General features: G+C 35.2%; 2 protein-coding genes and 1 pseudogene across 4 annotated transcripts; 1 reads left to right on the plus strand and 2 right to left on the minus strand.

The window, feature by feature from the left end:
- Positions 1-5,357: 5,357 nt before the first annotated feature.
- Positions 5,358-8,824, plus strand: LOC104239373 (large ribosomal subunit protein eL13z-like). Of its 2 annotated transcripts, none has more exons than XM_009794001.2 (5): positions 5,358-5,583; positions 7,303-7,415; positions 7,512-7,645; positions 8,079-8,237; positions 8,357-8,824. In XM_009794001.2, the coding sequence occupies exons 2-5, from the start codon at positions 7,310-7,312 to the stop codon at positions 8,576-8,578; spliced, it is 621 nt and encodes a 206-aa protein (XP_009792303.1). In that variant the 5' UTR covers positions 5,358-5,583; positions 7,303-7,309; the 3' UTR covers positions 8,579-8,824. The 2 variants fall into 2 exon arrangements, with proteins under 2 accessions (XP_009792303.1, XP_070016170.1); XM_070160069.1 differs by having other exon boundaries at positions 5,507-5,583; positions 7,255-7,415.
- A 1,532-nt stretch (positions 8,825-10,356) lies between these two features.
- On the minus strand, positions 10,357-13,774 carry LOC104239372 (uncharacterized). Of its 2 annotated transcripts, none has more exons than XM_009794000.2 (4): positions 13,651-13,774; positions 11,570-11,882; positions 11,094-11,143; positions 10,357-10,958 (listed from the first exon to the last, which is right to left on the minus strand). In XM_009794000.2, exons 2-4 carry the CDS (start codon positions 11,865-11,867, stop codon positions 10,728-10,730), a joined length of 579 nt encoding a protein of 192 aa, XP_009792302.1. In that variant the 5' UTR covers positions 11,868-11,882; positions 13,651-13,774; the 3' UTR covers positions 10,357-10,727. The 2 variants fall into 2 exon arrangements, with proteins under 2 accessions (XP_009792302.1, XP_009792301.1); XM_009793999.2 differs by having other exon boundaries at positions 11,570-11,920.
- On the minus strand, positions 11,960-18,586 carry LOC104239371 (delta(12)-fatty-acid desaturase FAD2-like; annotated as a pseudogene).
- Positions 18,587-27,017: the final 8,431 nt, after the last annotated feature.

Raw genomic sequence — 27,017 nt, forward strand, 5'->3', positions numbered from 1 at the left:
TTGAATCTGAGGGTAGATTGTTAATTGAAATCTGAGTTGATGGCATGTGCACTTGTGCACAGCATGTGCATTGTGCACAGCCTGTTTCCTGCATTAAAGGGCTTTGGATTTAAAAATGGTTTGACAGCATGTGCTGTCAGACTACATCCTGCTGCCCATGCTTGCTTTTAGTTAATAAAATGGGAAAGCTTAAGCCTGCCAGGGGAATGATGGGGTTAATACTTAATTAGCTAAAGTGGAACTGAAAATGGAAGGCACATGGGAGGGGTATGGTGATAGTCTAAACATGCTGTTAAAAGGGGTAATGTGAAGGCTTATAAAGAGAGGATTAGAGGTCAGAGAACTGGGAAGATTGGAGAGAAGAAAAATACACACACTGTGAGGAATTTTTGAAAGAGAGAGTTGAAATACATACAGATATATATACATACAGACAGAGCATACAAAGATAGAGAGAGACACTGAGAGGGAACATCTGAGAGTTCAAATTCTGAAAACAGGAACTGGAAAAGATTTCTTTTAATAACTTCAGTATAATTTCAAAACTGAAGATTGGTTTTAGATTTTGGAAAGAAAGGAGATAGAGGGTGGATATACAGAAAGCAGAAACTGTCTTTTCTTCCTGCTAATTGTTCGATTCCCAGTTTGTTTAACCTGTTTCAAATAAGTGCTGATTTCCCCTCAAGTATCAGCTAGGTTTCTTTTGTTTTGGTTCTTATTGGTTTGCCTTCTTTTGGAGTTGGACCGTTTGAATCCTGAGCCCACTTCTCTGCTTGTTGCTGTCATTTTTGTTGCCTCTGCCCATTGGCTATAACTGCATCTTGCACTGGGATTTTGTTTCTATTTGGTTACCTGCTGCTGCTGCTGTTATTTGGTTTCCTGCTGCTGCTGACCTTTCCCTGTCATTCTCTTCTTCCTCTTTGCATTTCAGCATTCCAGGTACACATTTCAAATCCTATGTGGGTGTAAACTGTAACCGTTCGAAAGCATGAAATGAAAGGAATTCCAAGAAGTTTAAATGTCTGTCTGTAATGCTCGTGGTCTATTGCTCCTTTCGTATGAATTGATCAGTGTATAATTCAATAGTAAAAATGCCAGTTAGTTAATGCTTAAGCTGAGTTTTAGCCTCTTGTATCTTAGTTTATAGTTGTTTGTTGATATGGGTTAAGTAATGGTGTGGTACGTAGGATGTACAAATATTTGACACAGTGACTGATCAGATTCTTGTTTTAGCTATAATGATATGCATAGGATAGGATACTTCCACCTTACACAATGATGTTCTGTTTTATTTTAGTTTCTTTCGTCAAAACCCGCTAGGCAGTATATAGGAGCGCGTTCGAACCCCCAGTGATAATAATGCTTAGTGGGTTAATTCCCTTAACCTAGCCTAAATGAGTCTAGTTTGAATTCAATTCAAGAGATGTTTTGGATATGAGCATAGCATTTGTCACGTAATTTCTTTATCAAAGTAGAACATTTCTCATAAAAGTAGGACGTCTTTTACTTTACAAATAACTAATCAGAAATTGATAAGATTTAGGCCCAAAGCATATACTTGAATTGACATGTATCTTCTTTCTTCTATTTTAGATTGAACATAGTTAGAAATGTAGCCACTTTAGGATATCCTTTTCTAAAATAGAGGCGAGCCTCGCCAAACAAAAATGCAAAATTGCGTGGCCCTCAATAAATAACCATAATAATTATTTAGAGTCCAGGATAGGCCGTTTAGCGAATTTCATGGCCTTCCACAAAAATAATAACGCGTTAGACTCTTTAGGCGCGGCTTAATTAAACCATATTCTTAAATTCGGGTGCACATTGATGTGACCCAAATCCAAATCTCAACGAAGTCCAAATGTGTTGACGATCACGGGCGCATTGATTGTGACGTGGTTCGAGATGCATTTTCACGACGTTGCAATTCTATAAAAATAAGTGATAATGATAAAAGCGGTTTAAACTTAATAAAAGCACGTAAGTCATAACATGTATTTAAATCAGATATTTAGCCATTATAACAATTTAAGCGACCGTGCTAGAACCACGGGATTCGAGGGTGCCTAACACCTTCCCTCGGGTCAACAGAATTCCTTACTTAGAATTTCTGGTTCGCAGACTTCATTTGGAAAAGTCAAAAATTTCCTCGATTTGGGATTCAAGATAAACCGGTGACTTGGGACACCAAAAGCCAAACCTTTCCCAAGTGGCGACTCTGAATTAAATAAATAATCTCATTTCGAATATTGTCACTTAAATTGGAAAAACTCCACCCGCGCATTTAACCCTTCGGGGCGGGCGCGCAAAAAAGGAGGTGTGACAGTCACATGTGCATTTGTTATCAACTTGCAGTTTGGCTTTTGCAAGATTGCTTGCTCAAATTATTAGAGCACAGTTCCAAAATATAAATTATGATGATTTATCTTGATAATACTGGTTTAAATCCAAGTTGGTTTAGCAGAAATTGTATGCCTCCGATTATAGCTAAATCATTGGTTATGAGAACAAAACTCTCAAAAATGAAATTTGGTATGAGATGTATTTTTTAATATACAGCAACACTTGTACGCATCTAGCCAAGTTATAAAAATTTATCCCTATAACAATCGGTTCAGGGTCAGGAACCAAATAATTTCTATATAGAAATATGGATGTGCTATATGATTTAATTATGCCACCAAAATGCACAGAGATGAGTTCCCAAAGAAGCTTGGGAAATGTGTTGGTGATCCCAACATTAGGGGGAGAAATGGACGGCTGAGAAAGTGATACATGAAATGAATTATTATGAATACATATAGATCCTCGTACGAGAAAATATGAACTTGAAGTTCAAGTGATAATTCATTTATAAATTATTGTCAGACGCATTTGTTGACCCAAAGCTAAATGTCATATTGCAGCTGTTAATGCTCCAAAATAGAATAAAGTCCATGAGGGATAGAGTTTATGACACGCATGAAGCGTAACAGACCAATCGGTTCCTAAGATAAAACTCCTTGAAGAAGGAGAGGGGCAAATATTCAAAATGGTCATAATAAGGATGCAAGTGCCCTAGAAGAGCACCACGACATAACACTTCATAAGACCTCATGGGAGAGGCTCAGGTACCTGAAAATAATGAGATAAAGAGATCTCAATAAGTTATGTATTTATTAGGTAATAATGGAACCGACTTAAAGTGATCATCGACGATATTGTTAATATAATGTAGCGCTCAATATTATTAATATTGACGAGGATCTTGAGCTCAAATCTGTCATGAAATTTGGACAGATAAATGATTGGCCAAAATAAAATAAAAAATAATGCAATCAAGATTGATTTCACCTGAAAAAATGTGAAGTTGGACGGATAGTCCAAACACCTAAAAGTATAAAGCCAGTGGAGGTATAAATGTATTCTTGTGCGAAGAAAGATAAGTCGATAGACATAAAGACGACTTGTGTCACAAGAAGATTTGTAAATATCCTGGCATTTCAGGTTTTAATCTAGCAATATATGAAAAATTTGATATGCGTATAATGAAAATTATTGAAGGATTTAAATTGTTCTGAAACATATTATGGTTTCCAAGAAATTTATTAAATAAAGCTTCCTTATACGGATTGAAACAATCATGGCGCATGTGGTATAATCACCCAAGAGAGTACTTGTTGAAAGAAGGGTACAAGAATAATTCAATTTGTCCTTGTGCCTTTATAAAAGGATCTGGATTTGAATTTGTTATAATCGTCGTGTATGTTGATGATTCAAATATCATTAGAACTCTCGGGGAGCTTCCTGAAGCAGTAAACTGTTTAAAGAAAGAATTTAAAATGAAAGATCTTGTAAAGACAAAAACAAAATTTTGTCTTGGTCTACAAATTGAATATATGAAAGATAAAAATTTTGTCCACCAATCAGCATACACTGAAAAGATTTTAAAGTGATTCTATATGGATAAAGCACATCCATTAAGTATCCTGATGGTTGTGAGATTACTCGATATAAATAAAAATCCATTCAGACCTCATGAAAATACTGAAGAACTTCTTGGTCCTGAAGTACCACATCTTAGTGCAATTGATGTACTAACGTATCTTGCTAACACTACAAAGCGTGACATAATTTTTTCAGTTAATGTCTTAGTAAGATATAGCTCTGCTCCTATAAGGAGACATTGGAATGAAATCAAACATATATTGCGTTATCTATAAGGGACTACCGATGTGACCTTATTTTATGGCAATGATTGCAATCCCGATCATGTTGGTTATGTCGATGCGGGGTATTTATCTGACACACACAAGGCTTGATCTCAAACATGCTATGTGTTTACATGTGGAGGTATTGTCATATCTTGGCGATCGACTAAGCAATCAATCGTGGCTACTTCATCTAATCATACTGAGATAATTGCTATTCATGAAGAAAGTCGAGAATGTGTATGGTTGAGGTCTATAATACATCTTATTCGAGCCAAAAATAATTTGAAGTGTTACAAACTACCCACAATTTTGTATGAAGACAGTACATCATGAATATCCCAATTGAAAGGAGGATTCATAAAAGGAGTTAGGACAAATCGCATTTCATCAAAGTTATTTCCCATACATGATATTCAAAAGAATGGTGATATCAATGTGCAACAGATTCTTTCAAGTGATAATATGGCTGATTTGTTCACCAAATCTCTACCGACGTCAACTTTCAAGAAACTAGTGTACAAGATTGGGATGTGAATGATCAAGGATGTGAATTGATGTTCTCATCAGGGGGAGTTAATACGCGTTGTACTCTTTTTCCCTTACAAGGTTTTGTCCCACTGAGTTTTCCTTGCAAGGTTTTTAACGAGGCAACCAAAAAGCGTATCTCTAAACATGTGTACTCTTTTTCGTTCACTAGGATTTTTTTTCCCATAGGGTTTTTTTCTAGTAAGGTTTTAACGAGACACATTATCTTTGGACATCTAAGGAGGAGTGTTATGATAAATATCACATTATGGTGGATGTCTACTCTTCTTCCGTGATCTTCATCTCAAATGCTTAATGACATATTCAATGACATATTTTGTATGTTCAATGACATATTCCATGACATATTTTCTTCACTTTTAATGCATATATAAAGGCCTTGTAATAAATAGAAAAATACATACAATTAAAGAAAAAAATCTCTTCCTTCTCTCTATCTCCGTTTCTTATTTATGTTTACTAAATTGCTTTTATTTCCTTGTTTCATATTGCTACTTTGAATTATATTTCATAACACTCTGAAGTTTTTAGCAGCCACAATTAAATTTTTTATTATATTTCTTTTTCGTGGTAAAAAATAATAAAAGTTGAATAGTTTTGAAATGCTGATTAAAGCTTGATTAGCATTTAGCAGTTCCAAAAGTGGCTATTTTCTAATATCTTCCGAATTAATACTTCCAATCTTTTATGGGCCAGCCTAGATTCTCCAGTCGTGCTAAAGAATACTGGGCCTATTGAAGCTCAAGAAAAGTCTTTCATCTAGGGTTCCACATAAGAACAAACCTCTATTCCCACCTTCTTGTTCCAAAGCGTCAAAGAAAAACCCTAGCTGAGCTCGTTTCAGGTAAGTTTCAATTTTTGCCTTCAAAGTCCCAAATATTTAATTATACGTATATTTCTTCATTTTATTTCTCGTTATTAAATTGTTTGTGCAAATCTATCAGTGAGTAGTGTAAATGAAGTTAGCTTTCAACTGAGTTTAATATGAAATCATTGCATCAAATGCTTGAATAAACTTGGTTACATCTTACATATTGAGTAGATATTCATATTATTCAATAAACTGAAATTATGGAATATTGATATACGATTATTTATCTGTTTGTTATTTATGAGGTACATATTTATGCAAGATTATATTTTAATTTAAGTGGTCACCTGTCTAGTTAGATATAAGCTCAGTTAGCAGACCGATGAGCTCGTGAATCATAGCAAGTGTTCCAATTAGGTATTTATGAAAATTTGAGTTCAATTGGAGGATGATTTTTTTTTTGTTGGGATTTTAATTAGGCATATGAGTTCAACTGGTAAAGTTGTTGCCATGTGACCGGGAGGTCATGGTTCAAGTCGTGAAAACAACAGAAATGCAGGTAAGGCTGCGTACAATAGACCCTGTGGTCCGGCCCTTCCTTACCCCGCGCATAGCGGGAGCTTAGTGCACCGTGCTGCCCTTTGATCAGGCATATGTAGAACTCGAAGCAGGGCTATACGTTTTGCTTATCTAACTACAAGTTTTGAAAGCTGAAATTGTGTAGCTTTGCGACTACTGAAACTTGGATTGTGAATAGCAACTTGTTTATAATGAATACCAAGGGGATATCTCAAGAATAATTCTTGAATGCAAGCGAATGCCTCGGTATGTGAATTATAATGATAAGCCCATCTAGAAGCAAAACTACATAAAAAAGACCATTAAGAAATTTGTGCTAGAACACCTATAAGATACCATATGTGGAAATAGAACATGTTGGAATGTATATTCACTTGTACAAGAGCATTTTGGTTGGCCTATGTAGTTGGTTGGTTTGGTTTGGCCTACTAGTCAGCATTCATTCTAAAACTAATCTAGTTGAACTGCCCCATCTCGTAAGCCTTTAAAGATCTGCTCTTTCAGGTTCTCTCAGTAAATCCACCAAAGTTCTGTGCATTCTTGGTTCATTTTGCTCCAGGAATGCCATCTTTTATTGATATTGTTTCTTTTCTATGGTGCTGAACAATGTCATATATGGGTGGAGATAAAGGAAAATGCTAGATACTGTTGCGTACGCAATTTATATTTACTTGTGTTTTTGTTCCTTAAAATGGTCTGGTATTCAGTATCCTGGAAGCTGCTGTACGTGCGCTAGCTCTGTATGGACAAGAAATGCTCAGCAATTAATGCTTCCCTGAACTTCTCCATATTCATGTTATGAAATCACAAAACTCTTAAACTTATTGAGATAGTTCATGTTGTTTGAATTATAACTATTGATAATGCTTCTTAATTATTACTTCAGATAATGTTAAACTAGTCCCCCGAGCCTTTACATGTTCAAATCTAACTTCTTAAAATGTTTACCCTATTTTCCCTGAGTTATTTCTTATTGTTTGTATAGTAACTTCTCATATGCTTTCTCGTCTCCTAGGGCTGCCTCTAATATTTTTGAATCACATAGACCTACTTCTTTAATTGCCAAAATTATGTGTCTTTTCATGTTACATTGGTGATTATTTGACCTAATCATAAATTTCCTAGGCTTTTCGAATTGTTAGTACCTTCATTCCATGTCATCGGGTTGCACAGGTAAACCATGAAGCATAACAATGTTATCCCCAACGGGCACTTTAAGAAGCATTGGCAAAACTATGTAAGGACATGGTTTAACCAACCTGCTCGAAAAACAAGGAGACGCATTGGTGAGTTTCCATTTGTTGGATGGCTTCAAGTCTCAAATTAAGCTTTGGCTCTAGTATACTTACATTTCCTGACCTCTTTTGTTTCTACAACTCCAGCTAGGCAGAAGAAAGCTGCAACAATCTTCCCTAGGCCAACAGCTGGACCACTCCGACCTATTGTTCATGGACAAACACTAAAATACAACATGAAAGTCAGATCTGGCAGGGGATTCTCCCTAGAAGAGCTGAAAGTGAGATTCATTCGATCTAAAATTGCACTAGATGTTTGCTTTTACCCCTCTCCCCTCTCTCTCTCTCAAAAAAAACAAGAAAGAAAGAAAGAACAGAAACCACAACCTTCAAAAAATGGGAATAATGTAAGAGTGCCGGGGTTGAACTTGTTTCCTTGTTGGCATCTATGTTTCATGCTGAGCTTATTTAGAGTTTGACATGTTGAGCTGACATAGAGTTTAGTTCTTGTGCAAGCAAGTTCATGGGTCAAAAAGCTCTTTACTTATCTATTCCTTTTGATTGGGGATGACTCCATTTTACACCTCTCTTTTTAAGTTGCAACTATGACTTTTGAAGTCGATCCATGTCATATCCTTTGTTTCCATTTTTCTCTGCCAGAACACATCATTCTTTACCATCTATTAATATCTAAAGATTTTCTTTTGTTTTCAGGCAGCTGGTATTCCCAAAAAACTTGCTCCAACTATAGGCATTGCTGTGGATCACAGGCGCAGGAACAGATCCCTAGAAGGTCTCCAGACCAATGTCCAGAGGCTCAAGACATACAAAGCTAAGCTAGTCATCTTCCCAAGGCATGCTAAAAAAGTCAAGGTAAACCTGAGATCACTGTAGTCATGCCTGTCTGCTGTTGACAATGAAAATGTTGTTGTCTTATTGGTATTTTCTTGGAGCAACTTTAAACTTACATCTTCTCCAACACAATTGCACAGGCTGGTGATTCTAGCCCCGAGGAACTTGCCACTGCCACTCAGGTCCAGGGTACTTACATGCCCATTACTAGGGAGCAGCCCACTATTGAGCTTGTGAAGGTCACAGATGAAATGAAATCATTCAATGCCTATGGCAAGTTGCGTATTGAGCGTACAAATGCGCGTCATATTGGTGTGAGGTTGAAGAGAGCAGCTGAAGCAGATAAGGAAGAGAAGAAATAAGATAATAGAAATGTCTCATGGCCTTGTGCACTAGCATTGTTTTTTTTTGGATGAGTTTGGACAATGAGTTATTTTGAATTTTTACTCCTGTGCTACATATTAAGGAAGTCTTTTACGCTCTTGTCAGACTATGATTCTTGTAGTAGTGGTTACCTTGAAGGTTAAGTTCCGGTTATTTTGTTGCTTTTGATATACTTGATTCTAGCTCTGCATTGGTAATTATCCAAATCAAGGTAGTTTTATGAATTATATTGTCTTTTAATTTGATTAAATAAGCCCTAAGCTTCGTGATTTTTTTGTAATTTGTGTTGCTTCATCCAGAGGGATCAATGCTCTGTTTTGTTGTGTAAAACATGTTAGAAATCTCATATTCTGACTGTTGGTGACAGATTGATGGTATGTTGATATATTTTGGAGTTGAGCTACATTTCTGACGAATATTGACACGCAAGTTTCATAGGGGTATATTCAACAATTTAAGTCGATTAAACATTTGACCAGATGGAGAAATCATAAGAATTAGACATTTAATATGATTGATGAGTCTGGGGAACCATCTGTCTGAATGGATAAAGAGCGCATCAATTTACAGATTCAGATTTCTGCTTTGCAACGCCAGCAGTGGACAATGAGCATTTTAACTTGTGAAGTGGTAATGGGATCCGAATACTCGGTTTGTAAATTTTGATTGAGGTTATTCTTTCTTACTAAGAAATTAAAAGGGTTTATTTTGGTGTTTTTTGTATCGATTTTGTGTTAACTTATTTTATGTTTATGGTTAATTGATGATCTAGTTTTATGGTTGTGAATCTTTAGTGGTTTCGATGATTCTGCTTTCCTAAGAAGTTCGGATACATGTGTATGAGATTATATGATCTTATTGCTAATTTACTCTTTTGATGTGCCATTTAAATAGCAATATTATATCAAAATCAGAACTACTCAAAACATTGTGGTCCAGTAGTTGTAAGTAACAATGTAGGGAATATATTAGTTGAAGTAAAAATTAGGGAATAACTAGTGGGGTCATCTAGAAATAAGCGTGAGTCAGGTCATAACGGATTGAGTCAATAGATTTTGGTTGGGTTCGATTATCAATTATTTAAGAAAGACAAAATAGTGGTTCCGTCTAACTTAGGGTATGAATGAGCAAGTATTGGACGGTCTGAACACATCTATGCTAAACTAATAATGACGGACATATCTGTCCTAATTTGCATAGTTCACTAGCATATTTGGCCATTTTCCGTTATCGTTATATATAAATTAAACTCAAAGAAATAAGTAAAAATTTAGATCCGAACATACTGAACAACTGCGATCACCGCCTCATGCGCTATTTTCCATGTGCTTTAGATTCCAGTTTTTATCATTATTAAAAACTTTGTCCAGTACTTGTTTGATTAGTTTTTAAGTTATTAAGAGATAACTACAGATCAAGATCCGAACAAAATTAATATTCTCGTACTGACGAACAACTGCGATCATATGCTAGACAAATTGAACTTAATGTTACTACTGTACTAGTATTTATTAATGAAAGAATCGCCTGGTGGACAAGGTATTCCGCATCTTAAGGGGTGTGATGTACACAGCCTAACTTAATGCAAGTATGAGTGATTGCTTTCACGCATCAAACCCGTGACCTATAGATCACACGAAAACAACTTTACCATTGCTATGGTACTCCCCTTCAAATTAATACGCTCGTACAGCTCTAGATCCGAGCAAAATTAGTGTTCTCCACTGACCAACAACTGCGGTCATATGCTAGCAGGTTAAAAATGCATCATACTGATGCAACAGTATTATTTATTAATGAAACGAACAAAATTAGTATTCTTGTACAACCGATCAAAAGTTTATCCTTATTTAAGACACCTACCGACTAAAAATAACTCATGTTTCCACAGCAACATTTCTTGAAGAAAAAAGAAAAAAAAAACTAACAAGAATCTTTATGTATACAAGAATGTATTTAAACTGTTTTAATTAAGACACATTTCACTTGGTGAATTGAAAAATATAATTAATACAATGAGACAGAACCAATATTTCTTTTTCCTCCAACGTACGTACATGTCCATTTTTCTTGTGCGCATGGTAATACTGCATATTTCTGGATCAATGTCTTCATGTCCTCATCTAGCTAGTTGTAGAGACTAGAGTGATGAGAAAATGGGGACACCTGGTAAGGTAGTTCCTGCGTCCACAATGAAAACATTGCCCGATATATATTCTGAAGTACCTCACAACTGATGTTAAAGCCGGATCTATTAAGGAACGGTTTTGTTGAACCATTCCGATCCTTTTCCATAAGGCTCTCTGTTATCTCAGATTTGAAGACTCCGGGTGATACTCCCAATTCAAGGGCCATCATCTGCCATTAATTTTTTTATATAAATTAATTAATTACTCCTTCTTACACACTTTCCTTATTAAGAATGACATATTTCTACAATCGTAAATAATTCAACTTTAAATTCTTGCAGGAAAAGTAATTACTAGTATGTACCTTAGTGACCATGTCAAGAGCCATCTTCGAAGAAGCATAAGCAAGACTCCCTGGAAATAGTGCACGATTAAGACCAGTAATTGAGGATATATTAATAGCAGATCCTCCACCCCGTTTAGCATCGCGAATGCGTCTACACACATATTTTGACACCAACCATGCCCCTCTTGTATTGCTGTTATTTTATTATGCATTTTTATGGTACTAATATATCGGCTCCTGTTGCTTTTTGAGCCGAAAGTCTCCTGGAAACAGCCTCTCTACCCTTCGGGGTAGGGGTAAGGTTTGCGTACATATTACCCTCCCCAGACCCCATTTGTGGGATTATACTGGGTTGTTGTTGTTGTTGTTATATTACTCCTCTGGCAACTCCAGTGAAGAGTGCAATATATATATATATATATATATAGCCGCTGTCAAATTAAGTAGCAACTTATTTTACATTCTTAAAATAAAATTTCCTGCTATTTGGTTACCTCTAAGGCCGGCATTGTTAACCAAGGCATCGATGCGTCCGAAGGCATCCCAAGCTATTTGTACAGCGGCCTCAATGGTAGCACCATTGGCGGTGACATCAAGCTCGACGGCAATTGCACGCCGGGGGCCCTCTGAATTAATCTCGTCACAGAGTGATTTCAGTCTGTCAACACGACGAGCGGCAGCAATGATCCTGCAACCAGATTTCGCCAGGTCGAGACTGAACTCACGCCCAATTCCTGACGACGCCCCTGTCACCATCACTACTTTTCCTCTCAGTTCTTTCCATGGCTCCATTGTTTAGGTATGCAACTGCAGAGTGTTATGGATGCGTGCCTTTTATAAAAGAGCTGAGGGGAGTACCCATTAGATATAACATATCCATCACACCAATTGGTTGTTATATAAAATAGACATTTTCATAGTTATATAACGATGATTTAAATATACAATACAACGAATTTAAAGTAACAAACCAAAACATTAGTTATTAATGTATTTAAAGTAACAATACAAATACAATATAACAAAAATAGACAATCCAAAATACTTGCCAATGACTCAAGCTAAACATTCAACCAATTCCAAGTAAGTAGTTGTTGGTATTCGTCTTTCAAACCTTGTTTGTTTTCTTCTTTTCAAAACTTGTTTTTATACCAATAAACACCTTTGTCTTGAGATCCTTCATCTTCCTCCCCATAGATGCACTCCTTTAAATCCCTCCACATTGCCTTATAGAATGGAGTACTATCAAATTGGTAGTACTCTCCTACTACTTGCTTGACAGCTTTGGTTGCCTCTATTGCATGGTAATGTGGCATGTTTGAGAATAGATGATGCACAACATGAGTATCGGTAATGTTGTGGAAGACCTTATTTAGCGCACCATATATAGTCTCGCCCTACAGTAGCTCTAGAGCTCCTCTTAGCCAATCCCATTCGGATAAGTCATAATGGGGCAATGAAGGGTGAGTGTGGTGCAATAAAGTGATTAAAACAATGAAGCCATTCACAATTAGGAGGGGTACCCCATAGATGCATACAAGCCAAGCTAGCCCTTGTGCCAAAGTAATGCGATACAACACATAAGTGGTCGCAATTAGACCTGTATCTGAGATGTAGATTTGTAGGCTCTCACGGTTAGTAAATATTGGGCCATATGGATCGTAGTGACATGCAAAGTAATGATAAGGTCTACCGGAGATATTGAAGGCAAAGTACAGAGGGAAGCCGAGAGTGAGGGTGAAGCCAAGTATGAGTAATCGCCCTAGTGGACTGTTCGAGTATTTGGTGTGCCATCTTAGTTCGGCTTTAAGCTTGGGCACATGGTTTTCATCACGCTCAAGAGAGTTAGTGTTGGAGTGGTGACGACGATGACTATATTTCCAAGAGAAGTATGGCACTAGAAGTGTAGAGTGGAGTATAAAACCAATGGTGTCATCTACCTGTTGGTAATCGTTGAAGGCACGATGACCACATTCATGGGCAATAACCCATATTCCAGTGCAGACACAACCATGCACGATCCAATAAGTAGGCCATGCTAGGTAACAATATGGGGATGGAAGGAGGTGGAAGTAAGTGGTAGCAATGTAGTAAAAGATGGAGACAAGTATGAAATCCTGGAATAGATAGGAGAAGGAACGAATAAGAGGTCAAATCTTTCATTCCGGTGGTTGCAGAATTCCTAATCTTGACAAACACCAATGTTCATCTCTATGAATTAGAGTTGCAAAATGTTGATGAAACTGAGGTATATATATGGCGGAGGATTTTTCGAAGGCTTGGGAACTATACTTGCCTGTCTGAAAACTTCCAAAATTACAACAGTAAATTTTTTGTAATAAGTTAGAGGTGGATTCAAGATTTAAATTTATTGAGTTCAATTTTTAAGATTCTTATTATCGAATTCATTATAGTGAAGTTATAAGTTCAAATTTGATATTTGTTGAGACTTAATAGGTTTTTACAAAATCACCAACTCAAACGCTAACATTAATTAGTAGGAGTAACTAAAACAAGAATGAACAAATCCAAAACACTGATAGATAAATATAGATTTTTGGTGAAAGAGAAGTACCTCAAGAATCAAAAGAGACTTCCTTACGCTAACCTTTAACTGAAAGCTCTCCCACTTACTCTCTTCTTTATAGAAAAAAGAGAACGAGAGGCTAAGGGTTTGGGCAACATTATTTGTTCATTAATGGCAGATAGAGGTCTAAATAGAATTATATTAATATCCTTGTACTGAATAAAAAAGGCCATATAATTGGTGGCGACTTCATGCGCCATTGTCCTAGTACAGAATAAAATAAGCGATTTAATTAAAACTTTGTTCATCTTTTTTAAATAATTAATATTAGATTCCTCACACAGTGATGATTAATAAATTCCCAATAATGCCATCTTATATCCTATTTAATTTTATGTCCATAGGGAATTGTTTTATCACTTGATTTGTTCTCTTTTTAGTTCAATCTGATAAAAAAATTGCTACTTAGTTTGTCCAGTTGTCTGATTACTGGAATCCCAGCAATGCTGTTTATTAAAAAGCCAAGAGACCACCAGATTAGTCTAATAGTACTGCGGAAAGCCAAAGGTATATAGTGCGAATGAGTCATAATTACTATACCAAAAATTATGACAGCCACCAAATAATAAATAAGACAATAAAACAACAATAAAAGGAACACCAGAATTTACGAAGTTCGACCAATTTTGCCTACTTCCTCAGACACAATCGATATTTTATTCCACTCCAAAAATACAAGTGAAATAATACTAAAGAGAGAAGATACAAATGCCTTAAGAAGATAAGAAAACAAATGAGAGGTGTGTTTAAATCCTAAACATTAGGCCTTCTTTTATAGGGAAAAAATCCCAACCAAATATGTCACCCACCGATGTGGGACTTTTGACATTTTCAACAAATCTCCACCTTGACAAAATTCCACATCTTCAATTTTCTCTCAATAACAAATTTTGTTGTGTCTTCATCTTCAATCTTAAGTGTTCAAAAATGTTGATCAAATCCAAACAATGTTGAAACTTGACCGTAGTCACCACCTTTGTCAGCATATCAACAGGATTATCGGTAGTATGAATTTTCTTTACCGTGACTCCACCTTCTTCTATGATTTCTCGTACGAAATGATACCGAACATCAATGTGCTTCGTCCTTGCATGATAAACTTGGTTCTTTGTTAATTGAATAACACTTTGACTATCAGAAAAATTGTGATACTTTTTTGTCCAATGTCAAGCTCTTTTAGCAACCCCTGAAGCCAAATTGCCTCCTTCACAGCCTCTGTAATAGCCATGTACTCTGCCTCTGTTGTAGACAAAGCAACTGTTGACTGCAAAGTAGACTTCCAACTAACTGGTGCCTTTGCAAAAGTAAACACATAACCAGTAGTTGATCTTCGTTTGTCCAGATCACCCGCAAAATCTGAGTCACAATATCCAACTACAGACTGATTGTCTTCCTGCTCAAAAACTAACCCGACATCTACAGTATTATGAATATACCGTAGAATCCACTTCACAGCTTGCCAATGCTCCTTCCCTGGATTGTGCATATATCTGCTAATAACTCCAACAGCTTGTGAAATGTCAGGCCTTGTGCAAACCATTGCATACATCAAGCTACCAACAACATTTGCGTATGGTACCTTTGACATATACTCTCGTTCAGCTTCATCCATTGGCGACATAGTAGTACTTAGCTTAAAATGGGGAGCAAGTGGAGTACTAACTGGCTTAGTCTTGTCATCTATGCCAAAACGTTGTAGTACTCTCTTCAAATATTCCTTTTGAGATAAATAGAGTTTCTTTGAATGTCTATCTCTTATTATCTCCATGCCAATAATTTTCTTTGCCTCACCCAGATCCTTCATCTCGAACTCCTTCTTCAGTTGAATCTTCAACTTATCAATTTCTTCCGAATTCTTGGAAGCTATCAACATATCATCAACATATAGGAGAAGATATACAAAGGAACCATCTTTAAGCTTGTGCAAATACACACAATGATCGTATTTGCTTCTCTTGTACCCTTGCCGCAACATAAACTCGTCAAATCGCTTGTACCATTGTCTAGAAGATTGTTTCAATCCGTACAACGATTTTTCAAGTTTGCACACCATATTTTCTTTTCCAGCAACTTTGAATCCTTCTGGCTGAGTCATGTAGATTTCCTCCTCCAAGTTTCCATGTAAAAACACAGTTTTTACATCCATCTGAACTAGTTCCAAATCCAACTGTGCTACCAAAGCCAACATAATTCTAATGGAGGAATATTTTACAACTGGAGAAAACACTTTATTATAATCAATTCCCTCCTTTTGAGCATATCCTTTGGCCACCAATCTTGCTTTGTAGCGAACATCTTCTTGGTTAGGAAATCCTTCTTTATTTGCAAATACCCATTTGCACCCAATTGCTTTCTTTCCCTTCGGGAGATTGACCAATCTCCATGTATGATTTTGATGAAGGGACTGTATTTCATCATTCATGACAATCCTCCACTTATCTTCTTCTGAACTTTGGACTGCGTCTTTATAAGTGGTATGAACATCATCAGCTATAATTGAGGCGGCACAAGCAACCGTCTCTATAAGACGAACATGTTTTGTTATTGTCCTTTTTGCCCTGCTAGTTGCTATTAATTCAAGTTGTTGTTGAGGTTCCTGAGTTGGAATCTCCCTCTCTACTGGCTCTTCTTCCAGAAGATAATCTTCATTTGTTTCCTCCTCTGCTTCTTGTGTAGGAAAAATAAATTTTTCCTCAAACTCCACCTGCTTAGATGAACCCTCATTTTGTTTGGTATCTTCTGTTACCTTATTTACCATAGCAGATTCATCAAAGGTAACATCCCTGCTGAATATTACTTTCTTTGTCATAGGACACCATAAGCGATATCCTTTGACTCCAGAAGTAATCCCCATAAAAATAGCCTTCTTTGCCCTTGGATCCAATTTTGACGCTGTCACATGATAATATGCAGTTGAGCCAAACACGTGCAAAGAGTCATAATCTACAGCAGGCTTTCAATACCATTTTTCAAATGGTGTCTTGCCATCAATAGCAGCAGATGGTAAGCGATTAATGAGGTGACATGCATGTGTAATTGCCTCACCCCAAAATTCTTTGTCCAAGCCAGCATTGGACAATATACACCGTACCCTCTCCATAAGGTCCGGTTCATATGTTCTGCCACTCCATTCTGTTATGGTGTATGTCTGACAGTGAAGTGTCGGACGATGCCATCATTTTCACAGACCTTATTGAAATGATCAATTTTGTATTCACCTCCATTGTCCGTGCGAATACACTTGATCCTCCTGCCTGTTTGATTCTCCACCATCGTTTTCCATTTGAGAAAAATTCCCAACACTTCATCTTTGCTCTTCATTGTATACACCCACACTCTTCGGGAAAAATCATCAACAAAGGTTACAAAATAGTGCTTCCCACCCAATGAAGGTGTTTTGGAAGGACCCCAAATATCAAAGTATACATAATCCAAAATGCCTTTAGTATTATGGATCGCTGTACCAATTTTAACTCTTGTCTGTTTCCCTTTGACACAATGCTCGCAAAACTCCAAGTTGCAAGCCTTTACTCCTTTTAACAATCCTTGATCTGATAGAGTTTTCAAGGATTTTCCTCCAGCATGTCCCAAGCGCATGTGCCATAACCTACTTGCTTCTGCCACTTTTTCGTCACTAGATGTTACTGTCGATGTCCCAATAACTGTACTACCGCGATAATGGTACATGTTATTGTTCTTCCGATTGACCTTCATTACCACTAGTGCACCGGAGCATACTCTCATCACTCCATTTTCTGCAATGATTTTGAACCCTTTTGATTTTAGGGCTCCCACAGAGATGAGATTTTTCTTCAAACCAGGTACATATCGAACATCTGTTAATGTTCTGATCATTCTATCATGGTTCCTTAATCGTATTGAACCAATGCCATATGAGGTAAGAGGGCTGTTATCCGTTATGTGGACGACTCTATATTCTCCTTCTTGAAAATCCACGAACCAGTCCCTGTTGGGATACATATGATAGCTACAAGCCGAGTCCATCAACCATATGTCTGATGATGTTGATGGCTCTGTTGTAACTAATGAGAAGTCATCATCACCATCAGCTACATTTGAATCCATAATGGCCTTTCCATTGTTATGTTTGGCCTTATTCTTCAACTTCGAACAGTCTTTCTTCCAGTGCCTCTTTTCTCGACAAAAGGCACATTCATCTTTGCTGGGTCTAGATCTTGACTTGGATCTTCCTTTCTTTGTCCTCGTTTGATTTTGAGGACGACCCCTCACAACCAGTGTTTTTTCTTATCCGCCCTTCTATTTTCCTCCCTTTCTTTGTTCATAGCTGTACAAAACCAAGCAAACTTCTCTGAGAGAAATTTCGTCATTCCCATGGAGTAGAGTAGTTTCAAGATGCTCGTATTCATTAGGAAGTGACCCCAACAACATCAAGGCCAAGTCACCATCATCAAAAGTTTTATCCATATTTTGCAAATCTGTGACCAACTTATTGAAACTGGTGATATGTTTATTCATCGTGGTACCAGGAACATAGGTGAAGCGAAACAGTCTCTTCTTCATGTACAATTTATTTTGACTGTTCTTCTTCAAAAATTTATCCTCCAGTGCTTTCCATAATTTACTTGCAGAAGTTTCCTTTGTGTATGGATATTTCTGCTCTCTAGCAAGGTAGGATCGAATGGTACCGTAAGCAATACGGTTGATAATTCTCCAATCTTCTTTCTCCAGTAACATCTGGTCCTTTTTCTTCAATGGCAAGATCTTGCCCTTGTTGAAAAAGGACATCTAGAATCTCGTCTTGCCATATCCCAAAATGTCCTGACCCGTCAAAAATTTCTACCGCAAATTTCACATTTGACACAATTTTTGTCATAAGCGAAGATGCCAATGATGACGTATTGTTGACACTTGATGTCGATTCTTCTTGTTTATTGTCTCCCATCTTTGACACAAATATTATTTAATAGCTGACGACACAAATCAAGATTGTTTCCTTTTTGGTGTGGAAGATCAGACTAAGCTGCAACCACAGAGCATACTCAGACAGAACCTTGACTCAGTTACCAAGATAAATCTTTTCTGATGTGGAAGATCAGACTATGTTGCAACCACAGAGCATACTTAGACAGTACCTTGGCTCTGATACCAATTGTTGCGGAAGTTTTAAAGGTTTTTCTCCTATTATTTCTATTTCATCTAATATCTTTATTATATTATCTAAATCCTTTTCGTTTTTTATGATTCCTATTTTTTGTAGTCCTGTTTTAAAATTGTATAGTTCTGTTTCTATGTCTATTAAGGTATAATCTTTTTCTAATATATCTCTATTTTCATCTTCTTCTAATATTAAGGTTTTAGATTCTTTTAAGTCTTTACAACATGTATTTTTATCTTTGCAATCTTTACAACATTCTTCTTGGTTTTCTAAGTTGTTCTGGCTTGCATTTAGTCTTGTTCTTATTCTAGTTGCTGTTTCTATTGTTTGTACTGGTGTTTGTGTAAGTTTTTTAAAGAATATTACTCCATCCCTACTTATTAGACAACTACCATTATTATGTAACATAAAACTTAATCCTAATACAAAATCTACGTTTATATTTAAATCTCTTACCCAAATTTTATCTACTTTATAGCTTGGTTTATAAAAATCTAAGCATGTATTTATAAAACTAATCTGTGATTTATCTATATAATGCTTATATATATTATGAGTTCCATCCATTTGCATGGCTGCAACTGGTTTGTCTAAATTTTTTATCAGATTTGGGGGAACTATTCTTTTATTTATTATGCATCTTGTGCATCCAGAATCTACTAGAGCTAAGGTTTCTATTTCATAATCTTCTATTTTGATTCTTGTTAGGATTTTTATTGTACTTAACCTTTTATCTTCATTACATATGAGTGCATCATAACTTTCTATACTCATTAGTTCTTCTTCTACTGTTGTTATGTTTCTTTTATATCTTCTAATTTTTCTTTTCCCTTTTCCATTTTCTGTATTCTTTTTTCTAATTCATTTATTCTGGATTCTAATGTCATTATTCTCAAGTTTATTGTAGGATTAGTTGTTTCTTGATATTTTTCTTCTTTATTTATTTTAGTTTCAAAATCCTTTTCTATACAAGTTATACATCCTTCTAAATAGTATAGCTTACATTTAGCTCTTTTATTTCTACTGGGGTACCATTTACATATAAAACATTGGTTACTATCTCACCCTTTATTTCTTTCGAAATTATGGGCACATTCTTCTGATATATTTGCAAAATTATTTTCTTCTAGATTTAGTCTTTCTAATCTCACTTCATTTATTAGATCGTCTTCTTCTGATTCTGAGGTGTCAATCGGGGTTTTTTCTTCTATTTCTACACTTACTATTGAGTATATGCTTTCATTATCTGACATATATTCATCTACATTTATTAAAGTTTCTTGAAAATCTTCTATTAACTGTGAATTCCTTGTTTTATTATTAATTCTCTTTGGGCATGTATTTGCCAGATGTTCAACACTACCGCAAGTAAAGCATTCTAATTTATTTTTATAATTTCTATCTGTTATATATTTCCTTACATGTCTATCTTTGTCTAAATATGACTTTCTAGCTGATGATTTTCTAAGATAATAAATTTTTCTATTATATCCTTATTTGTATTGCGGTTTATATTTTCTATATTTTTTACTTTTATACTCATTTTTATCATAACTCTGCGTTGTATATACAGTCGATCTACAAAAATTCATATTATTTTGTTTTAATTGCTTCTGTATTTGTAGATTAGTACATTTTTCTTGTAGTACTTCCATTATATGTTGTATTTTATGTCCTATAGACCATTTTGCATGAGGATTCTGTATTACTCATTCTCTTTTATACCATCTTTCTTCTATTTCTCTTCCTAAAACTCCTGGTAATTTATTGAATAATTTTTTACCTAAATTCTGATCGAAAGCATTCCCGCTTATAGTACAATAATAAAAATAGTCATTTAAAAACTTTTTTATATGAAACCAACTACTTATACTTAATTGTTCTAGTTTTATTAAAGCATTTTTCTGTAATACTACTAATCCACTATTTGAATCTTCTCCTGTAATTAAACTATGTATCTTATTTGTAAAATTATAAGGATTTGCTCCCATTGCTATTAACATTTGGAAATCTTGTGGAAATTCTATTTTATAGGCTTCCCATAGGCCTTTGGTTGATTCTCCTAAGAAAGTTTCCATATATTTATACATTGTTTCTGCATCTGTATCATTATAAGTTTTTATAAAGTCCGCTACTACTATTCCTTTCCATAGGTCTATTACTGAGTTCCACATTTGTGGAACATGAGCTGCTATATTTAATATTTTACCCTTACTTCCTCCTTCCTGTACTCTTATAGGTTCTTCTATAGGCATTCTTTTTCCTGACGGTTTTACATTTTCTATTTCCGTTTCTTGATCTATTCTGTAAACTCTTTGTCGAGGTACATTTCATGTACTAGTATCTACTGTGCTTTGATAGGTTGTTCTTTGGAAGGAGCTTGGGCTAGAACTGGTTGATTCCATCAATTCTTTTAGGCTTATTAAGGATTCTGTTTCTGTTTCTTCATAACTATCTTGTATTTCATAAAAATTTTTATCTAATTTCTCTGATTTTTTCTGTAAAATATCTTCCTTTCTATATCCCCAAGTATCTGTTCTCAATTCACATTTCTTAAAGTGTTCTTCTACTTCGCTTAAGGTTAGCCTTCTAAGTTTACATCCTTTACACTGGAAAGTCTGAGTTTTATTTTTCTTAACTAGTTTCTTTGCTCTTTCTTGTGCTATATCTACTTCAAATTCGTCTGGTATTACTTCTATGTTCATAAACTCAGTATCAGTATCTTCTACTGTGCTTTCCGTTGTATCGTCTATTTCCTTTTGGGTGGAATAATTATAATTAGTAAATCTAATTGAGGTTTCTCCTTTTGAGTTTGTGTACATTAAATGCGATTCTGGCTTAAATATTTTTGGTTTTGCAAAATCTTCTAAATTCTATTCTAGTCCAGCATATTCTTCTGGATTTATTTTAATAGGCTTTATTAGTTTTATTCCTTTATTTCTCATTACCTCGACTACATCGTCTACTTTAATTTTGAATCTTGTATTACTATTTGTTGCCATTTTTCCTATGAAACCTACACATATTAATAAATTATTTCCATTGTTCATTTCTTCATATCCTTTAGTCTGTATTCTTATTTTAATATTTTTTCAAATTCTGCTACATTTATCATAAAGTTTGGGCTGATATAAAATATTCCTCCATTATTTGTCATGTCTACTTCTGTTAAACCTAGTATGGATTTCTTTTGATCTGACCATCTATCATCATATACTACTACTAATACTTTAGTTCCTAAGTTTTTTCTAGTTAATCCTTTTAATCTGACTACTATTAATCCCATATGCATTAAATTCCTTTTATAGTTCTTTATTTGTCTTACTGAATCTGGATTTATTAAATTTAATGTAGCTACTTTACTTCCTATAGCTGATAATTGTTATTCTCTATAATGTCAATATAGATGAGAGTTATTTGAAAAATACCCCGTATTATATAATATTTTCGGATTTAGTAACCTTTGTTGATTCTGCTGAAAAATCTGTATGTCTTTGTCTATATCTATTATTTCATCTAGTCTCTGATTGTCATCTTGTCTTTTTCTAGTTATGATTCTTGCTAACATATTATTACCTATTCTATTATCTGAAAAACTTACTCTTGATCTTTCTTCGTTTCTCCCACCTGGAAAAAAGTCCATTTTTGTGGTTTTCTTATTTTAATTCTATCTTTTTGTGGTGTTATTTCAACTCTTTTTAATTATTCTATTAAAACGTCAACCTTTGGGATTTCTGTTTTTATCTCTTTTTCTTTAATAATTTTATCTAGTTTTTTATTAATTTCTAGAAGTAATATTATTAAAGTATTATTTTATTTTATTATTGTTTGATCTGCCTTTCCTTGAGGGATATAACTAGTTAGTCCTTCTGGGTTGGGTTGAATTCTTTCTGTAAGTTTTAATGCTTCTTCATATATTGGATCTACTTCTATATCACTCATGAAAGAGCGATTTCCTTTATTTTGTCTATTTCTTCTTTTAAAACACTTATCTCACTTTTTAGTACTTCTACTTGATCTGTTATTCTTTCTATTAGCCTGGTCGTTTGTATTTCTAATTCCTGAGGTTTTTCCGTAATAGTTTTAATTAATTTTTCTATTTCGTTTTTCGTAGGTATTTTTTCTAGATTAAACTTATTATTTAAATATTGTATTTTTCTGTCTATTTCTACTTCTTGTGATTTTATGAAGTCTAAATTTTGTTCTAGTTTCTCTAGAGTCTTTTTCTGTTTAATTTGTAATGCTTCTACTAGTTCTAGTGTTCTTATTAAATTTTTATTATTTTCTTGTGTTTTTTCTCCAAAATTTATTATTAAATCTACTATTGTATTATATTGTTTGTCTTCGCTATGTAATATATGTTCTCCACTGCTAAAATTACACTTAATTACCGTATTATCTTTTACTATTCTATACTTCTTTTCCGGATATATTTTTAAATCTAAATATTCTAGGTTTTTTAAGGTAGCTATATTGTCTATCCTAAGGGTATCCAAATTTTTCTTTTCTTAAAGAACTTTATTCTTTGATTTTGTAAATATATTTCTCCTTCTATACTTTGTATTTCCCACTCTAAAGCTGATATAGTTTCTAAGCTAATACTTCTTTTAATTATATAACTTTGTTCTCTATTTATTTTGGAATCTGATATTTCTATTTGTTTAGCTAGTTCTAAAGTTGATGATAGTAGTGTTTTAGTTCCTTTTAGTATTTTCTTTAGCTCTTCTTTTCTGACTATATCTCTTCTTAAACGCCAATAGTTAAAGGCTATTTCTTTGGCTATAGGATGCTGTCTTAACATATGGTTTTAACCTAGTGGAATATATTTTATCTTATTTCTAGTTGTTTGAATATAATTTTTCTCCTCTTGTATTTCAATACTTGTTCTTTCTATTTCATGAAAAAGGAAATTCTGAAAATCCTCGGTATTAAAAATATCTAATTCTAATTCTAATATTCTTATATATTTTTTATAATTTCTAGTGGTCTTATAGCTAATATATATCAGATGATGGTAACTTATATATTTGGCGAACAATAAAATTGTCTAGTAGTATATTCTTCTCCTTCTTTGAAACCTTCTTCTCTGATAGTGGGAGTAGATTGACTGGTGATATCTGAATATTTTCGATATTAGGTATAGTTGTTTTCTATATTTATCTAAACAGATTCTGTTATTTTTTTCTAGGTAGATAAAGTGTACTGCTAGATCTATTATAGAATAGAATCTACTATCTATGTCTATTATAAATTCTTCTAAATTTTGAGTAAGACTTCTAGCAAAACTTTCTGGATGGGTGTAGTTGTTGCGGTTATTGGACATTAATAGTAAAAATTCTTTGCAGTTAAATCTTATATTTGTGAAAATCCTACTCGGTTAAATCTATTGGTTAAATCTAAAGTGTCTAGACACTTTATTATTATTGTCTAGTATATATATATATATATATATATATATATATATATATATATATATATATATATATATATATATATATATATATTATGTGACTTCCCGGGGTGGTTGGTTTGGTTTCGGGAAGGTTTTGGAGTGAATTTGGACACTTAGTCCCAAGGTTACACACTTAAGCTGAAAAATTTGACTAGAATTTGACTTTTGTGGTAGACAACTCCGGAATGGTATTTGGTAGTTCCAATAGTTTCGTATGGTGATTTTGAACATAGGCATGTGTCCGAATTTGGATATGGAGGTCTTTAGGTTGGTTTGATGCTTGTTAGCAAAAGTTGGAAAATTGAAGTTTTGAAAGGTTGAGAAGTTTGGCCGGGAGTTGACTTTGTTAATATCAGATTTGAATTTTGATTCGAGGAGTTGTAATAGGTCTGTTGTGTCATTTGGGACTTTCACACAAAATTTGAGTTCATTCGGAGTTGATTTGATATGGTTCAACATGAATTTTGGAAGTTGAAAGTTCATTAGTTTTATTAGGCTTGAATTGATGTGCGATTCGTGATTTTGATGTTATTTTATGTGATTTGAGACATCGAATAGGTTTGTATTGTATTTTGGGATTGGTTGGTATATTTGAACGGGGTCCCGAGGATCTTGGGGGTACTTCAGATTGAGCTCGAACCATTTGAGGACTTGGTGTTATTTGCTGAAGCTTTGGCTTCTGGTGCTTTCGGATATGCGGTTGAGTTGGCTGCAGATGTGGCCTATGTGCGCAGATGCGATGTATGATGGAGGCTGGCTAGGAGCGTAGGTGCGAAGGTGTTGACAATTCTGCGAGCCCGCAGATGTGGACGAGAGTGCGCAGAAGTGGAGTTGGATGAAGGCCTAAGGATTTCGCAGATGCGGAAGTCGGATCGCAGAAGAATTCCTGCAGGTGCGAAGGGAGGAATGCAGGTGTGCATGGTCATGGAACTAATAAATTTTCCCACCTGCGATGGACTGTCCGCAAGTACGGCGTCGTAGGTGCGACTGTATGAGCCGTAGGTGCGAGTTTGCTGGAAAACTCTATAATATCGAGGGTTTGAGTGTTTTTCTCATTTTGGATTTGTGGAGCTCAGTCTAAGGCGATTTTTGGAGTGCTTTTCATCCTAATTGAAAAGGTAAGTGAAGTTTGTTCAATTTTGGTATAAGATATTGATTACCCATTAATTATTATACCTAATTTTCATGAATCTAAGGTAGGATAATTTGGAGATTTTTGGACTATGTTATTGGAGAGTGAGATTTGGTGATTTGAGGGTCGATTTGTAGATGGAATTGGATGAAACACATGTATTTGGACACGTAATGAAATGGATGTGTGGAATTTGTGAGTTTGGTCGAGTTCTAGAGTACAAGCCTGGGGTTGACTTTTTAGGTTGACTTTTCGATTTTGATTAAAGACCTTAGCTTTATTATGTGAGATTGTTTCCTATGGCTCTTATTGATGATATTAAGTTGTTTTGGACTAGATTCGAGCCGATCGGAGGCCGATTCGCGTGTGCGGGGCATTTTGGACCATTGATTTCTGCGTTTTGAGGTAAGTAACATATCTAAACTTGGATTTGAGGGTTATTAACTCTGGGGGTGCTTGCACTAGAGTATTCAGGATTCAAGTTGACTTTAAACTATTGTCGGACTTGTATTGCTATCATGCTTTGTTATATCCATATCTTTCCTACTCGTTTGATTATTCGAGTTATGATCCATGATAGAAATCATGCTTAGGCTAAATGCTTATTTGGTTGAGAAATAATGGGCTATTCCTATTGTTTTGAGGTGTTTGCTTCAACTGTAACTATATATACTCAATCATGATTCCCGATTTACATATCATATCTTAGTCTCTGTATATTACTTGCTTAATTCATCACATGTTGTTATTTTTCATACGTGGTACTATTTGGGCTGAGTTCTATGAGGTTGTGTGTCTTTGAGACTTGAGAGATTATTGACTGATGTGGGCCGTAGATCTGCATTGTGAGTGATATTTGGATCGGGTTACACGTCGCAACATGCCATATTGGATATTGATTTATATTTGTGTGACGACTGGCCGGTCATTTTAAAAATTTACGCCCCGATCCCTTATTAACTACTTTTTCCATGTTTGTTTCTGCTATTGTGAGTTGCCGGGAGGGTTTATTTGGAGTTTCGGAGAGTTTTGGGACACTAAGTCCCTAAATGAGAGCTTAGGTTTTGGAAATTTGACCGTAGTTGGAACATGTGAAGACAACCTCGAAATGGAATTCCGTTGGTTCCGTTAGCTCTGTTGGGTGATTTCGGGTTTAGGGGTGTGTTCGGATTGTGTTTTGGAGGTCCGTAGCTAATTTAGGTTTGAAATGCCGAAAGTTGAGTTTTTGGAAGTTTCCAGTTCGATAGTGAGATTTTGATCTAAGGGTCGGAATGAGATTCCGGAAGTTGGAGTAGCTCCGTAATGTTGAATGTGACACATGTGTGAAATTTTAGGTCATTCGGATGAGGTTTGATAGACTTTTTGATCGAAAGCGTATTTTGTGAGTTTTTGAAGTTCTTAGGCTTGAATCTGATGCTAATTGGTTGATTCGATGTTGTTTGAGGTGTTGTGGAGATTTGTATAAGTTTGGATAGTAGTATATGACTTGTTCGTGCTTTTGGTTGAGGTCCCGGGGACCTCAGGATGATTTCGGATGGTTGACAGGAAGGTTTAGAGTTGTGAGTTGCAGCTGAAGCTTCAAGGCTGCTGTCATAACCGTACCTGCGACTTGGGGACCGGAGGTGCGATACCGC

Source organism: Nicotiana sylvestris, chromosome 10, assembly GCF_000393655.2.
Source record: "Nicotiana sylvestris chromosome 10, ASM39365v2, whole genome shotgun sequence".
In the NCBI taxonomy this organism is placed as follows: Eukaryota; Viridiplantae; Streptophyta; class Magnoliopsida; order Solanales; family Solanaceae; genus Nicotiana; species Nicotiana sylvestris.

Excerpts from the sequence above, each read along its gene's own strand:
- LOC104239373 (XM_009794001.2), top strand. The coding sequence starts at position 7,310 with ATGAAGCATAACAATGTTATCCCCAACGGGCACTTTAAGAAGCATTGG. Across the intron at positions 7,646-8,078 it reads TCTCCCTAGAAGAGCTGAAA|GCAGCTGGTATTCCCAAAAA; the intron begins GTGAGATTCATT and ends TTTTGTTTTCAG. Across the intron at positions 8,238-8,356 it reads GGCATGCTAAAAAAGTCAAG|GCTGGTGATTCTAGCCCCGA; the intron begins GTAAACCTGAGA and ends ACAATTGCACAG.
- LOC104239372 (XM_009794000.2), bottom strand. The coding sequence starts at position 11,867 with ATGGAGCCATGGAAAGAACTGAGAGGAAAAGTAGTGATGGTGACAGGG. Across the intron at positions 11,144-11,569 it reads TAACAATGCCGGCCTTAGAG|GGAGTCTTGCTTATGCTTCT; the intron begins GTAACCAAATAG and ends CACTATTTCCAG. Across the intron at positions 10,959-11,093 it reads CTCTTGACATGGTCACTAAG|ATGATGGCCCTTGAATTGGG; the intron begins GTACATACTAGT and ends AATTAATGGCAG.